Here is a 13,042-nt window from a genome sequence, read left to right on the forward strand (position 1 = left end):
GCCCGAATGGCTCATCACAGCCTGGAAGGCTCTCCTGCGTTAGAGCTGACAGTCATTGCATCACCGTCCGCTTAGATTTAACTCAGTCAATTGTAGGCGAAAAAAAGCCATTGCTCGCCCCATTTTCCCAATTCAATTTTCATTTAATCAGACTCTTTCCTCAGGTAGTTGCCTAAGAAAGGGGTGCATCGATGCCCTACTTTCTGTGTCTTTGCTTGTCCAAAATTATCTTTCTTTGGATCTCACTTGTAGCTGTCTTCTCCAAGTGAAGGATTTTTTTTTCTTTTTTTTTTTTTTGGTCTTTTTGCCTTTTCTGGGGCTGCTCCTGTGGCATATGGAGTTGCCCAGGCTAGGGGTCTAATCAGAGCTGTAGGCACCGGCCTATGCCAGAGCCACAGCAACACCAGATCCGAGCTGCGTCTGTGGCCTACACCACAGCTCAGGGCAACGCTGGATCCTTAACCCACTGAGCGAGGTCAAGGATCAAACCCTCAACTTCATGGTTCCTAGTCGGATTCGTTAACCACTGAGCCACGACGGGAACTCCTCCAAGTAAAGGATTTTTTTGATATGGTCTTTTTCTTCCAAAAGTCTAGAAGCGTCCCTCCATTGGTCTGCTCGGGCTGCTGTAACAAAGTAGCGGAGAGCAGGCAGCTTCAAGTGTAGACGTTTCTAAGCCCACAGGCTAGAAGTTGGAGATCACGGGGCGGGGTTGGTGTCTCCTGAGGCCCCTCCTCGAGTGTGGATAGCCGTCTTGTCCCCATGCCCTCACGTGGCCGTCCCTCCGCGTCTGTGTCCCAGTCTCTTCTCCTTACGGGGACACCAGTGCCCACCCTAGCGACCTCCCTCTGACCTACCCACTCCTCAGACTCTCCAAGCGCAGTCCGGCCCCGAGGTGTTGGAGGTTATGGCTTTGATGTAAAAATGGGGGGTGGGGACATGGCTCAGCCTGTAGCCACCCCGTCTTATAGCCTCGACGTTAAGGAAGCTGACAACCACGTGGCTGTCCTCTGCTGCCCTCTTCTCTCTGTCCAGAGGCGGGCAGGGTCCTTGGGCATCTTCAGGCTTCAGACACTTCACCAGGGTGCGTCCAGATGGGCATCTGCTTTTAACATCCCCTAAGTTCATAACATGCTTTCGGTCCGAAATCAGCAGCGTTTCCCCAGTCCCCAGGCGCCTTCTCTCATGTCGCTTTCTGTCCTGGACCTGGCCGCTGTGTCCCCCCGCCCCTAGCTCCTGTGGTTCCCCCACAAGAGGGTCCCAGATGCTTCTTCCCCAAGAGGGGCTCCCACTGGGCCAGATGGGACGAGGGGAGACGCCCAGGGGCTCTGTGTGCCCCCACAACCCTGAGGCTCTCGTTGGTCCGGAGTTAAATCACCCGAGGCTCTCTCGCCAGCAGTCCTCAGCAGCCCCTCGGCCTCTGCGAGGCCAGCCGGGACGGGACACTCACACCATAGGGCGTGTCGCCAGGGGGTGGGACCGGAACCTCCTCTCCAAATGCTTCGCTCCCGCTCCTGTTGTCCTTCCAGGACTGGTCGGCCAACCCGATGTTTGAGAGGAAGGACAACAAGAAGGAGGCCCTGCTAGACCTGGATGGGAGGACGGCCCATCTCAACAAGCGCTACACCGCGGTCAAGGACGCCGGCCTGAAGATCCAGGCCATGGTCGCGGTGAGGAGACGCCCACCTGGGAGGGTCTTCGAGAGCCCACCGGCTTTCAGGAGGCGGGAGGGCTGCGGGTGTCCTGGAAACGACCTTGCCCTTTAACCCGGGAAGCCTGGTGATGAGTCGTGGTCATGAGACGGCCCTCCTCTCAGTGTGTCCGAGCCCTGCCCCCCTCGAGGGACACCTTTGTGCAAGGGGTGTATGCAGCTTGTTTCTGTGGGATGAGCTGGATCCTGCAACCCCCTCAATTCCCCCGCCGCAAGGGTGAGCCTTGTGGCGAGCAGCCTTGGGCGTCTTTGAATCAGGACAACGTGCTGACGCGTGCCCACTGTGCTGCCCACGTGCACGTTTTGCCGTCCTGCCAACCCTCTAAGGACCCGTGGGCCTTCCCGGCTGACGCAGCCGGAGGGGCTGCAAATGGGAGCCTCGCATCCCCCCCGGAATCTCCTGTCCCCCCTGTCCCTCAGCGGCTCTTTTGTTCAGCTTGCCCTTTGGCTTGTTTCTGCGGCCACTGTGAAGGGCGGAGTGCCACACTGGCCTGGAAAGCAGAAAATTCTGCCCCCCTCCCCGCCACCCGAGCTCAGGGTATCTTCAGGGCAGTTTTTCTGGGTTTCCAGTGCCTGGTGCAAGTCGCCAGTATGGCCTCAAATGACGGGTGTCCGCAGCCAGAGGGACCGGCAGCCCCCACCCCCAGGAGGCTCTGTGCTGGGCTGGTCTCATGGTCAGGTCACTGCTTGGGAAGGTGAGTGGCCCCGTGGAGTGACTTGACTGGATCAAAAATTACTTGGTCTCCGTTCCAGATCCTCTTCCTCTCCCTCTGCCCGGGTGGCCAGAAGGTCCCACTAAATTAGCCTGTTAAACTGCAAAATGGTTACATGGAAAAGTGAAGCGATTAACCTGTGAGCGCTCTCAGAGATGTTGGAGACGGAGAGAGATCCGGTCTAAAGTTAGGAGGAGGTTCACAGCACAGCACACGGCCGGGGGCGGGCAAGGGGGCAGAGGCCAGCAAGCCATTAGGCACGGCTTCGTTACCACACACGTCTGCCAGCGTCGCCTACTCCCCGTTAGTCTCCTGAACCATGGTTTTCTGCCTTTCACTGAAGTTATTTAAGCCTGTCTTTCTCCTCTGTTAGAATCTGCCTGAGGTACAGGCTGAGTCCTGTTCATCTTTGTGTTTTCCTGTGGCACTCAGTTTCTTCCAGATTGATCCATCCACCCATCCATCCATCCATCCATCCATCCATCATCCACCCATCCATCATCCACCCACCCATCCACCCATCCATCCATCCATCCACCCATCCATCATCCACCCACCCATCATCCATTCATCCATCCATCCACCCATCCACCCACCCATCCACCCATCCATCATCCATCCACCCATCATCCATTCATCCACCCATCCACCCATCCATCCATCCATCCACCCATCCATCATCCATCATCCACCCACCCATCATCCATGCATCCATCCATTATCCATCCACCCATCCATCATCCACCCACCCATCCACCCATCCATCCATCCATCCACCCACCCATCCATCATCCACCCACCCATCATCCATCCATCCATCCATCCATCCATCCATCCACCCATCCATCATCCACCCATCCATCATCCACCCACCCATCATCCATCCATCATCCATCCATTATCCATCCACCCATCCATCACCCATACACCCACATACACTCATCCATCCACCTGTCTATCCACCCACCAACCAGCCACCTATCCAGCCAGCCAGACATCCATCAGCTCCTGTTCTGTCCCAGGCATAGTGCTGAGGGCTGGGGTATGATGGTAGACATGACAGTCAATCCCTGTCCTCATGAAGCTTGGCATCAAGGGTGCAGACCAAGGACGATATAATTCAGAGTTGTCATCTGTGCCATCACAGATGGCACAGCTCGTGGGAACCCAGGTGGGGGGCAGGGACAGGACCCAAACCTGTGATGAATGGGGGGTGGTCAGGGAGGGCCACTTGTGTGAAGCTGAGGGATGAGAAGCTGTCTCCGGCATGAATGGGAGGGAGCAGCTGTGCAGAGACAGACTTGGACCTTGGAAGAGCTCGGCACATGCAGTTCAGGAAGCTAAAAGAAGCCCCCTGTGTGTGGGGCGTGAGCCAGCACAAGCCCAGAGAGTCAAACACATTGACTAAAGAGGGAGCCGGGGACAAGGGACACGGCAGCCAGCTGTGTGATTCGGTTTGTAGGAAAACGCAGAGCTCTTTAGAGCAGATGTGACGAGCCCTTCCTGGAAAGATTACATCAACTACGTGGACAGCCTGGTCTTAGATGGATTCTACTGTTTCATTCGCAAGTCTCTCAATTACCTCATGGACAACATGGTGGCAGATGTAAGTTACACACACACACACACACACACACACACACACACGTACTAGAAATGTGGTTTATAAGTATGAGATGAGGTTGATGTTGGAATCTGGAATTTGTGGTTTCCTAATGAAATAATGGGGAGTCCCCATATTTGCAAGTGATCAAACAGCAGGAACAGACCATAGAATCAGAGGCTTGAGTCAAGTCTGGTCATGTGAGGGGGGGGACAACTGACCTCTCCCTCTTGGCAACTCACTTGGGCACTAGTACGGACCCTCCCTCGGTCAGAGGGAGAACCGGGGGCTCCCGAGTTGGCCATCCCCCCCGCCAGGGCCAGTGTGGGACTGCGTTTGGAGAAAGATCAGTGCTGTAAAGCAGGTTTGTAAATGGAAGCTCTGATGGACGTGAGGGCTTGTCCTTCCTGGAGCCCAGCTGTGACACCAGCTGCCTGGCTGTGACACGACCCCACTCCCTGCCCCACCCCCATGCGCTCATGACCACAGCTGTGGGCTCTTACGCTTGAGCCAGCTGCCACCCTACGCGCTCTGTAAGTTAGCCATTCATTTAGCGCTCACGGTCACCCAAAGAGGTAGGGACAATTATTGCCTCCATTGTAGGACTGCTCTCATTTTATGTTTCTGGGGAAACGGGGGAGTCGAGGGTCTCACCTGAGGCCGTGCAGCTGGTCCGCAGCAGAGGAGGGCTTGGCACGGAGTAGCTGGTCTCCTCTGTGCTCGCCACCCCTGCTCTGTGCCGCCCTGGCTGCCCAGCCTGCACTTGGCCTATGGCCCTGCATTTGGTTACGTAATTCTTGCTCCAGGGCCCTCGGGGGAGCTGCTCTCTGTAGGGGTCCGGCCAGCCAGAGGTGTCCCTCTGCCTGGGGCAGGGGGAACACGGGCCCTGAGAACAGGTCCACCAAGGGCAAGGCATTGACCCCGGACGGCCTGTTTGCAGGAGAGCATCGCGCCGCTGTTTGAGGTCCGCATGGAGCTGGACGATGACGGGCTGGTCTTCAGTCCGTCCCTGGATATGGGCGGGGACCGGAGCTTCCTGGCACTGATCGGGAGCCTGGTCACCGACATCTTCAATGTGGCCAGGCTCATCCCCAGACTGGCCAAGGGCAGGATGAACTACAAGGTACGGCCCCACTGCCTTCCCCGCCACCAGCTGCCCTCCTGGGCAGGAACCGCCTCCCTGACGCAGCCGCGCCCAGGGGTGCGTGTCTGTTCCGGGGAGGTCCTGAGCGGAGCGTGCCGAGGGGCCCAGGAGCTGCTTCTCTGTCGGGTTCTCCCCGCTCTGGAAGTCCTGTCCTTTTCCTCAGAATGACTTCTCCTCCCCGGCCTGGTTTGCAGCCCCTGTCGCCTTCCCACCCCCACGAAGATGCCCAGTGCGCGTCCCTCCCCCACTTCCTGGTCTGAGCGCTCGGGCTCTTTGACACATGTGCCTCCTGCTGGCCCCCGTGCCCATTTGCCCTAAATGCACTCAACACCTCCCCAGCACGGAAACCACGTGGGGTGCAGAATCAGATGGTGGGGTGCAGAAGCATGGACACGTCAGCCCCCCTGCAGGGAGGTCAGAGGAGGTGTGCGTGACAGTTAAACAAAAATTGGAAAAGACCTAAGTGACCAGTAGATTCTGGCCCATCCAAAGGCATCTGGGTGAGTCACACGAGGGAGCCCGGAGTGGACGGCTGCTCGTGACGTGTTAGTGTTTATCAAGTTGTGGGACTGCGTTTAAAACATGAGTTCAGCCGTTTAAACAAACAAAAGCCTGTCTCCCTAGGGGTACCCTCCAAACTGAGAAGAGTGCTGGCTTTTGGGAAACAGGCTGGGGGAGGCTGGAGGGAGGCCAGGGGATGCAAACAGGGCATCTTATTTCCTGTACTTCTGCACGGTTTGAGCTTCTGGATGATGGGTGCGTATTTGTCATAAGAAATATTTGCAGGAGTTCCCGTCGTGGCACAGTGGTTAACGAATCCGACTAGGAACCATGAGGTTGCGGGTTCGGTCCCTGCCCTTGCTCAGTGGGTTAACGATCCGGCGTTGCCGTGAGCTGTGGTGTAGGTTGTAGATGCAGCTCGGATCCCGTGTTGCTGTGGCTCTGTCTGGTGTAGGCCGGTGGCTACAGCTCCGATTGGACCCCTAGCCTGGGAATCTCCATATGCCACGGGAGCGGCCCAAGAAATAACAAAAAGACAAAAAAAAAAAAAAAAAAAAAAAAAAAGAAAGAAATATTTGCAGCGCAATGCTCTCTGCGGTTAGGGACAGGGGTGTGTGTGTGTGTGTGTCTGGTGACAGATGTGAGGACACAGGAGGAAATACCTGGCAAGGTTGAGGTCAAGGTCAGGTTTCCAGAAAAGCCGATGTGCATTCTGAGTCTCGAGGGTGGGAAGGGATTTCCAGGCAGAGAGAACAGCTTGGGGGTTCCTGAGCTGCCAAAGGGTGGCGTCCCCGGCCCAAGTGCACGCAGGGATCAGCTCAGGTGTAGACATGGGACCCGATTCAGGCCAATGAGAGCCCGACTCTGACATGTGCTCCGGAATCTGGGGTTCTGAGGGGCTTCGCGTGATGCCACAGGACAGAACAAAGCCGGCTATGGGGCAGGTGACATCCTGGAGGGGTCCGTGCCGTTGGTTAGTGTCACGTTCCCATGGAAACGAGCGGCACAGCCACGCGGGGGCAGCAGGTTTGGTCAGGAGGGAGGGAGAACGGATCCAAGGGCTTCCCCGCTCCTGCCCCTTCCAGACCGACCTGGAGGACATGACAGACCTGACGGAGCTGCGGGAGGAGATGTCCAACCTGGTGCTGGGCGCCGTAAAGGAGGCCGAGGAGTACCAGGACTCCTTCGAGCGCTACTCCTACCTCTGGGCGGACGACCCCCAGGAGGTCATGAAGAACTTCCTCACCTTCGGCCGCGCCGTCAGCCCCGAGGACCTGGACACCCGGGCCGAGGAGACCCTCCCCAAGAGGCCGCCCACCCTCGCCCAGTTCCAGCAGCAGGTGCATGTGAACCCGCCCCCCCGCCCCCCATGGAGGGGCCCTGGGCTTCTTGTAAAACCGGGCTGAACTTTTTTGAAATGTGGGTTTTCTTACTGTTCAAGTACAGAGAGCCCAACAGGGCAGGAGATGGCCACCTTGGAAGGAGGGCACGGCTCCTGAGGGGCGGAGGTCCTGCCGGCCCCGCAGGGCCGCACAGGGGAGCACCAGTGTCACCGGGAGGCGGAGGGGGGAGGAGGAGGAGCCCAGCTGAGCACCTGCCCTGGGATCTCCAGGGGCTGGGCTCAGGATGGGCTGGTGTGTGTTGTCTCAGGGACTGGGAGGTCTGTGGGCCGCCCCAAGTCGTCAGGGTCCTGGCCTGGAGTAAAGAGGGGCAGGGGGACAGTGGCCTGGAGTGTGAGAGCCTTGGAGCAGAGGTGGGGTGTGGCCTCTAGTAGGCGGTTTCCTTTGGAAGGTGTGGTCCTGGGGGCTGTCTGCTATCGAATAACTAGCCAGCCCTGGGAGCTGAGCATCCAGTGCCAGAGCATTTAAGGACATAGCACGTGGAGTTCCTGTCGTGGCTCAGTGGAAACGAATCTGGCTAGGAAACATGAGGTTGTGGGTTCGATTCCCAGCCTCGCTCAGTGGGTTAAGGAGCCAACATTGCCGTGAGCTGTGGTGTAGGCCAGTAGCTGTAGCTCTGATTCAACCCCTAGCCTGGGAACTTCCATATGCTGCGAGTGCAGCCCCCAAACCAAACAAAACAAACAAAAAAAGGATATAGCACGTGAGGGAGTTCCTGTCGTGGCTCAGCAGTTAAAGAGCCCGACTGGCATCCGTGAGGACACGGGTTTGATCCCTGGCCTCGCTCAGTGGGTGAAGGATCCAGCGTTGCTGTGAGCTGTGGTGCAGGTCACAGACCTGGCTCAGATTTCTTGTCCCTGTGGCTGTGGTGTAGGCCAGCAGCGGTAGCTCTGATTGGACCCCTAGCCCAGGAACTTTCATATGCCATAGATGCTGCCCTAAAAAGAAAAAGAAAAAAATATACACACACACACACGACCTGAGAAAACAATGAATTTACAAGACTTGGCCTCTTTTCCTGAAGTTCAGTGAGGGTGCCCCCAACCCCGGGATATGTGCAGTGGGGGCAGCACAGTTGCCCCTTGACGCGGGGGACGGCCGGCTGGTGGAGCCTGAGAGCCCTGAGAATGAGCAGCAGCACAGAGAGGGCCGAGTTAAGGGACTCCCCGTGGGCGCCTGGACCCCAGGCTCCCCAGGAAACTCCCATCCTGCTCACCTTCCCCAGCCCTGCTGGCCTTGCTGACTGTATCCCTCTGGGATGGACCGTCCTGCGTCTGGACTAGGCTGCAGGGCGGCAGGGACCCCGGGGAGCAGGGACAAGGAGGTGGGCCTGGTGCCCACGTGGCCTGGCGGTGAGCGGGCTGCGTCTTCCAGATCGACGCCTACGAGAAGCTGTACGAGGAGGTGTCCAGGCGCGAGAACGCCAAGGTGTTCGGCGGGTGGCTGCAGTGCGACTGCCGCCCCTTCAAGCAGGCCGTCCTCAACTCCATCAAGCGCTGGAGCCTCATGTTCAAGCGGCACCTGAGCAACCACGTCATTAACAGGTGGGCGCCAGGGCCCGCTGCCCACCCCCAACGCCATCCGCCTGACGTCGGCCAGGCCCCGGGAGAGCCCTGCGCGAGGGACACCCAAAAGGGGCCTTCTGTGAAGTGGGTGGTGTGGATTGGCGCCTCCCCCATGCCAGGCGGGCAAGGGCATCTTTTAAGGGCAGGCTCAGAGGCCAGCGGCCCCCAGAGGGTGGATCCTGTATAAAAGGCGTCACCCGGCTGGAGCAGAGGCCCGCGGTCCCCGGTTCATAGCTTCTCTCCTGAGCACCTGCTGTGTCTGAGGCTGAGGGCTTTGTTAGGAGCCCCGCGTCGGGCAGGAAACCTGGCACGAAATGAGGGGTAGCACCTGTGGGATCACAGGGGGTGTTGGGGCCGGGAGGGCGTGGGATCCAGCCCTTCCACCGGGAGGCCCGGCAGAGGCTGCTCTGACACGCGGCCTGACCCGGGACTTGCTGGCCACTTGGGCTGGTGAGGCGAGGGGGCCGTTCAGGCAGGGACTCGGCCCTGCCCTGGGGAGGGGCGCGTGTCACAGGCGGCCTCTCGCCTCCCAGCCTCGCTGACCTGGAAGCCTTCATGAAAGTGGCGCGGGCGGGCTTGACCAAGCCCCTCAAGGAGGGGGATTATGACGGCCTCGTGGAGGTGATGAGGCACCTGATGAAGGTCAAGGAGAGGCAGTCGGCCACCGACAGCATGTTCGAACCCCTGAAGCAGACCATCGAGCTGCTCAAGTCCTATGGGGAGGAGATGCCCGAGGAGACGCACCTGAAGCTGCAGGTAGACGGGCCGCGCGGCGTCGGGGCTGCGGGCTGGGCCCCCTGCTGACGTGGATCCCCCGAGGGAGGGCAGGGCTCCGGGGAGGCGGGGGACAGTGAGGCGGCCGCCAGGGTGGGGCCCTGCCTGCCCACCCCACACTTGCTCCTGCGGGAGCCCAGGTGACAGAAGGGGGGTCCGCAGAGCCCCTGCAGGGAGCCGGGGCCCGCACCCCAGCAGGGCCGTGGGGGGGCTGCTCTGGGAACCTCCCAGGCCCAGAAGGCCCCCGGCCAGATTGGGTCCCCACGTGGGACGGACAGGCCACAGCCCGGCCGCTGAAGGGGACTTGTATTTCACAGAAGTCCCGTATGTTACGGCTAATTTGGGGAATGTCAGCCGTCGATGCGATGTCACGTGTGATGTCAGCTGTGTGTGCGGCTGGGCTACGAGGAGGCGGCGGGTGGCGGGAGACGGAGAGGATGAGCCTTGGAGCCCAGCCTAGTGTCCCCCCGCCCCCCGCCGAGTGTTGGGCTCCTCCCAGACCCGGCAGCCTCCCCCCGCCCCCATTCCCAGCCCCAGCTCTGCTCTGGCCACACAGGCCTCCCCACCCCCCGCCAGGTGGCACCAACCTCAGCCAGTGCCCAAGACCCCATAGCAGAGGGCGTGACAGGATCGGGTGTCCGTGTCCATGTCCGTGGGGACCTCCTGCTGCCCGGGCCCTGCTTTGGAGCACGTTGCGGTTTGCCCCTCCCCCACCACGCTGCCCAGGGCTCAGCGAAGGACAAGGGTTTGAAGTTGTGTGTGTGTGTGTGTGGTGGCCAGGCCCCGGGGACTTCAGGACCCTGGAGCGGGCGAGTGGTGGGAGAAAGGTTTTGATTAAGATTGGAGGCGCGCCCCCGCCGGCAGAGGCGGTCCGTGGCTCTGAGAAGAAAGTGCAGCAATGTCTGTTTGTGGGCAAAGAATTTGTGAGCTGGGACTTTTTTTTTTTTTTTTTTTTCTTTAAAATATCTTCTGACTGTAAGTACAAATATGTACCCAAGTGTGGAGCTCTTGGAAAATACAAACCGCTGACGGTTAAAGCCATTCTTGGAACAATGAAACTGTGCCTGGAGGACAGGCGAGTGGCTGCCCAGGTCGGGGGTGGCAGATGCAGATCCGAGGGGTCACCCCAAACCGCTCCCTTTTGGCCACACGCAGCAACACGTGTGGATTGTGGCCACCGGGAATCCATGCAGCTCTACACAGAATTGCTTAGTGCTGACGGCACACGGCACGCAACACGTGCGTGCACACGTATAGGCACACGCACACAACACACACACACACATGGATTCAGGACGAAACCTGACACGTTCTCTCATGTGTTAATGAAACGCCCCAGGGCTGGTTGCTGGGCTTGGCTATTGAACCTCAGCCGTACAAGATGCCACCACCGCACCCAGGGGTGGAGAAGTGAGGGGACTGGAGACCGCGGGGTGGCGGGGGAGTGGCACGTGGGACTCTGCCTCGTTGCTGCCACGCCCCGTGAGGCTGTCATCATGTCACAGTGGAAAGTTTACCCAAGAAGAGCATCAGGAACGGCCCCTGGCCTTTGCCTGTGCAGGAGCTGCCGGAGCAGTGGACACACACCAAGAAGCTGGCCATCCAGGTGAAGCAGAACGTGGCGCCCCTGCAGGCCAACGAGGTCAGCATCCTCCGGAGGAAGTGCCAGCAGTTCGAGGTGCGCGGGCTCGGGCGGGGCGGGGCTCGGGGCGCAGCGTCCCCCCGCCAGCCTGGGGACAGGGACGGGGACGGGAGCCTGACGGTCTCGGCGTGGTGGTCCCGCAGCTCAAGCAGCACGAGTTCAGAGAGAAGTTCCGGCAGGAGGCCCCGTTCAGCTTCAGCGACCCTGAGCCCTACAGGTCCCTGGATAAGGTAGCTTTGCCCACGGGGGAGATGGGGTCGTGACTCTGGGGCTTTCTCGTTGTTCCTGACACTGGCATTCTCGTGAGCCCAGAAACCCAACGTCCATGGGCCCTGCCCCGGGGGCCGCGCACAGGCGGGTGGGCGTGCACGCACATACACGTGTGTGTGAGCTCGGGCATCCCACGTGGTCTCCCTGGCGTCCAGGCTGGGTTCTTTGAAGAGCCCCCTGGTCACCTCCACCGAGGAACCACGTCCCCGCATGAGCGACCCCCATGGCAGGGTGCAAACACTAGGGACACCTACGTCCCCAGGCGAGCCTGGCGCGCTCCCCACACCAAAGCTTTCACGGGCGTCCACGCTTGGTCACGCAGTTTCGGACAAATCTTTGTCCCTCCTCCTTGCTTACCTAGATGTTTCTAATTTTCAAAGCAGTCAGGCATCTCTTGGATGCTTCTTCGTACCAGGAAAATACACGGAGTGAGAAAACGGGGGGATGCTGGGAAAGCCCAGGGGGAGGTCTGGCTCTCGTGCAACGGCCACCAAGAGCCCGTCCGCTCACCTGAGCTTCCGGGGGTGACCGCCCCCCCATGAGATGAGCAGCCAGGGCCACCTGGACGCCAGCAGGGAGCTTGTCGTGAGGGAGGTGGGGGGGCCGCCAAGCGTGGGAAGCCCCCTCACCGCTCACCAGCTTCCTCGCCCGCCCCCAGCAACAAAGGAGCATCGCAGCCATGGAGGGTGTCATGGAGGCTCTCTGCAAGTCCGGGAGCCTGTTTGAGGTCACAGTCCCGGACTACAAGCAGCTCAAGGCTTGTCACAAAGAGGTCCGCCTGCTGAAGGAGCTCTGGGACATGATTGTTATGGTGAGGGGGCGCCAGGCCTGGGGACAAGGGGGGGGGGCGGTTGCACGGATGCTGAGGGTACCAGGGTGGAGGACATCCCAGCCCCAGGAGGGGACGCTCCTGCGGTCTTTCGGTAGTGGCCACCTTTGATGGAGGTGCCTCCCCCCCCACCGACCCCCCTTCTCAAAAAGAAGAGAAAAATGGGAGGAGACACTTGCTGATATCGAGGCTGTGCCTCAGCACACGTGCAGGCACTGGCTGCCCAGCCTCTCCTCCTGGCTCCCCGTCTCCAAAGACGCGTTGGCTCTTCCTCTCTCTGCTCTTGAATGAACTTGAGCACCTCTCTCAACCCCACCCCACCCCCAACCCCTGCCACAGCCGCCACAAACTCTCAGGACTGCAGCTAGATTTGAATCTTCTCCGCGGGCTCCTCTGTGGGGTCCCCACGGGGCAGCCTCTGTCTCATCGCTTTTCTTCTGTTTCATCGCATCACGTCCTGACCGTGCGGAGGCTGCCTTTTCCTCACCTGGGGCAGAGGTGGGGGGGGGGGCATCTTTGAAACCACAGGCTACATCACACCAGCACCTAAAGAGAGAGCGCGCACGCCAACTGCAGCTTCTCGATACTCTTTTATTTTTCACAATTAACTGAATTCAGCGCACTCGTGTGTGAACAAGGTTACAGAACGCGGGCGGGAAAGTCAAAACAGGACTGCGTTTTCCCTTGTTGGCGCAGACCCGAGAAGACAGGTTACATTTCCCAGGAGAGAACAAGAAGCCTTTCCAGGCAGGGCATTATAAGAAAACAATCTCTCCAAAACAAACCAGCCATCACATTTTTATCATAATAGGACACCGAAGCAGCTTAAACCCTCCAAAAAGGAACATCAATCCCTGTGGGGACTGAGGTTTCAAGCCTTGGGACCGTGA

The 13,042-nt window shown here is 59.3% G+C and overlaps 1 protein-coding gene across 1 annotated transcript in view; it reads left to right on the plus strand.

Annotated features, from left to right (window-relative positions):
* Window positions 1-13,042, plus strand: part of DNAH17 (dynein axonemal heavy chain 17) — a 111,746-nt gene that overhangs the window by 31,964 nt on the left and 66,740 nt on the right. Inside the window, exons 20-28 of the mRNA XM_084983417.1 lie at window positions 1,530-1,670; window positions 3,887-4,030; window positions 4,968-5,150; window positions 6,758-7,012; window positions 8,447-8,616; window positions 9,171-9,393; window positions 10,973-11,089; window positions 11,197-11,283; window positions 11,982-12,134. Coding sequence (XP_084839543.1) covers window positions 1,530-1,670; window positions 3,887-4,030; window positions 4,968-5,150; window positions 6,758-7,012; window positions 8,447-8,616; window positions 9,171-9,393; window positions 10,973-11,089; window positions 11,197-11,283; window positions 11,982-12,134 — 1,473 coding nt within the window. The remainder of the gene's footprint in view (window positions 1-1,529; window positions 1,671-3,886; window positions 4,031-4,967; window positions 5,151-6,757; window positions 7,013-8,446; window positions 8,617-9,170; window positions 9,394-10,972; window positions 11,090-11,196; window positions 11,284-11,981; window positions 12,135-13,042) is intronic.

This window comes from Sus scrofa, chromosome 12 (genome assembly GCF_054392235.1).
Source record: "Sus scrofa isolate SSC_HxYL_T2T_F1_AM1 chromosome 12, Sscrofa_HxYL_maternal_Yorkshire_Landrace_v2.0, whole genome shotgun sequence".
Lineage (NCBI taxonomy): Eukaryota > Metazoa > Chordata > Mammalia > Artiodactyla > Suidae > Sus > Sus scrofa.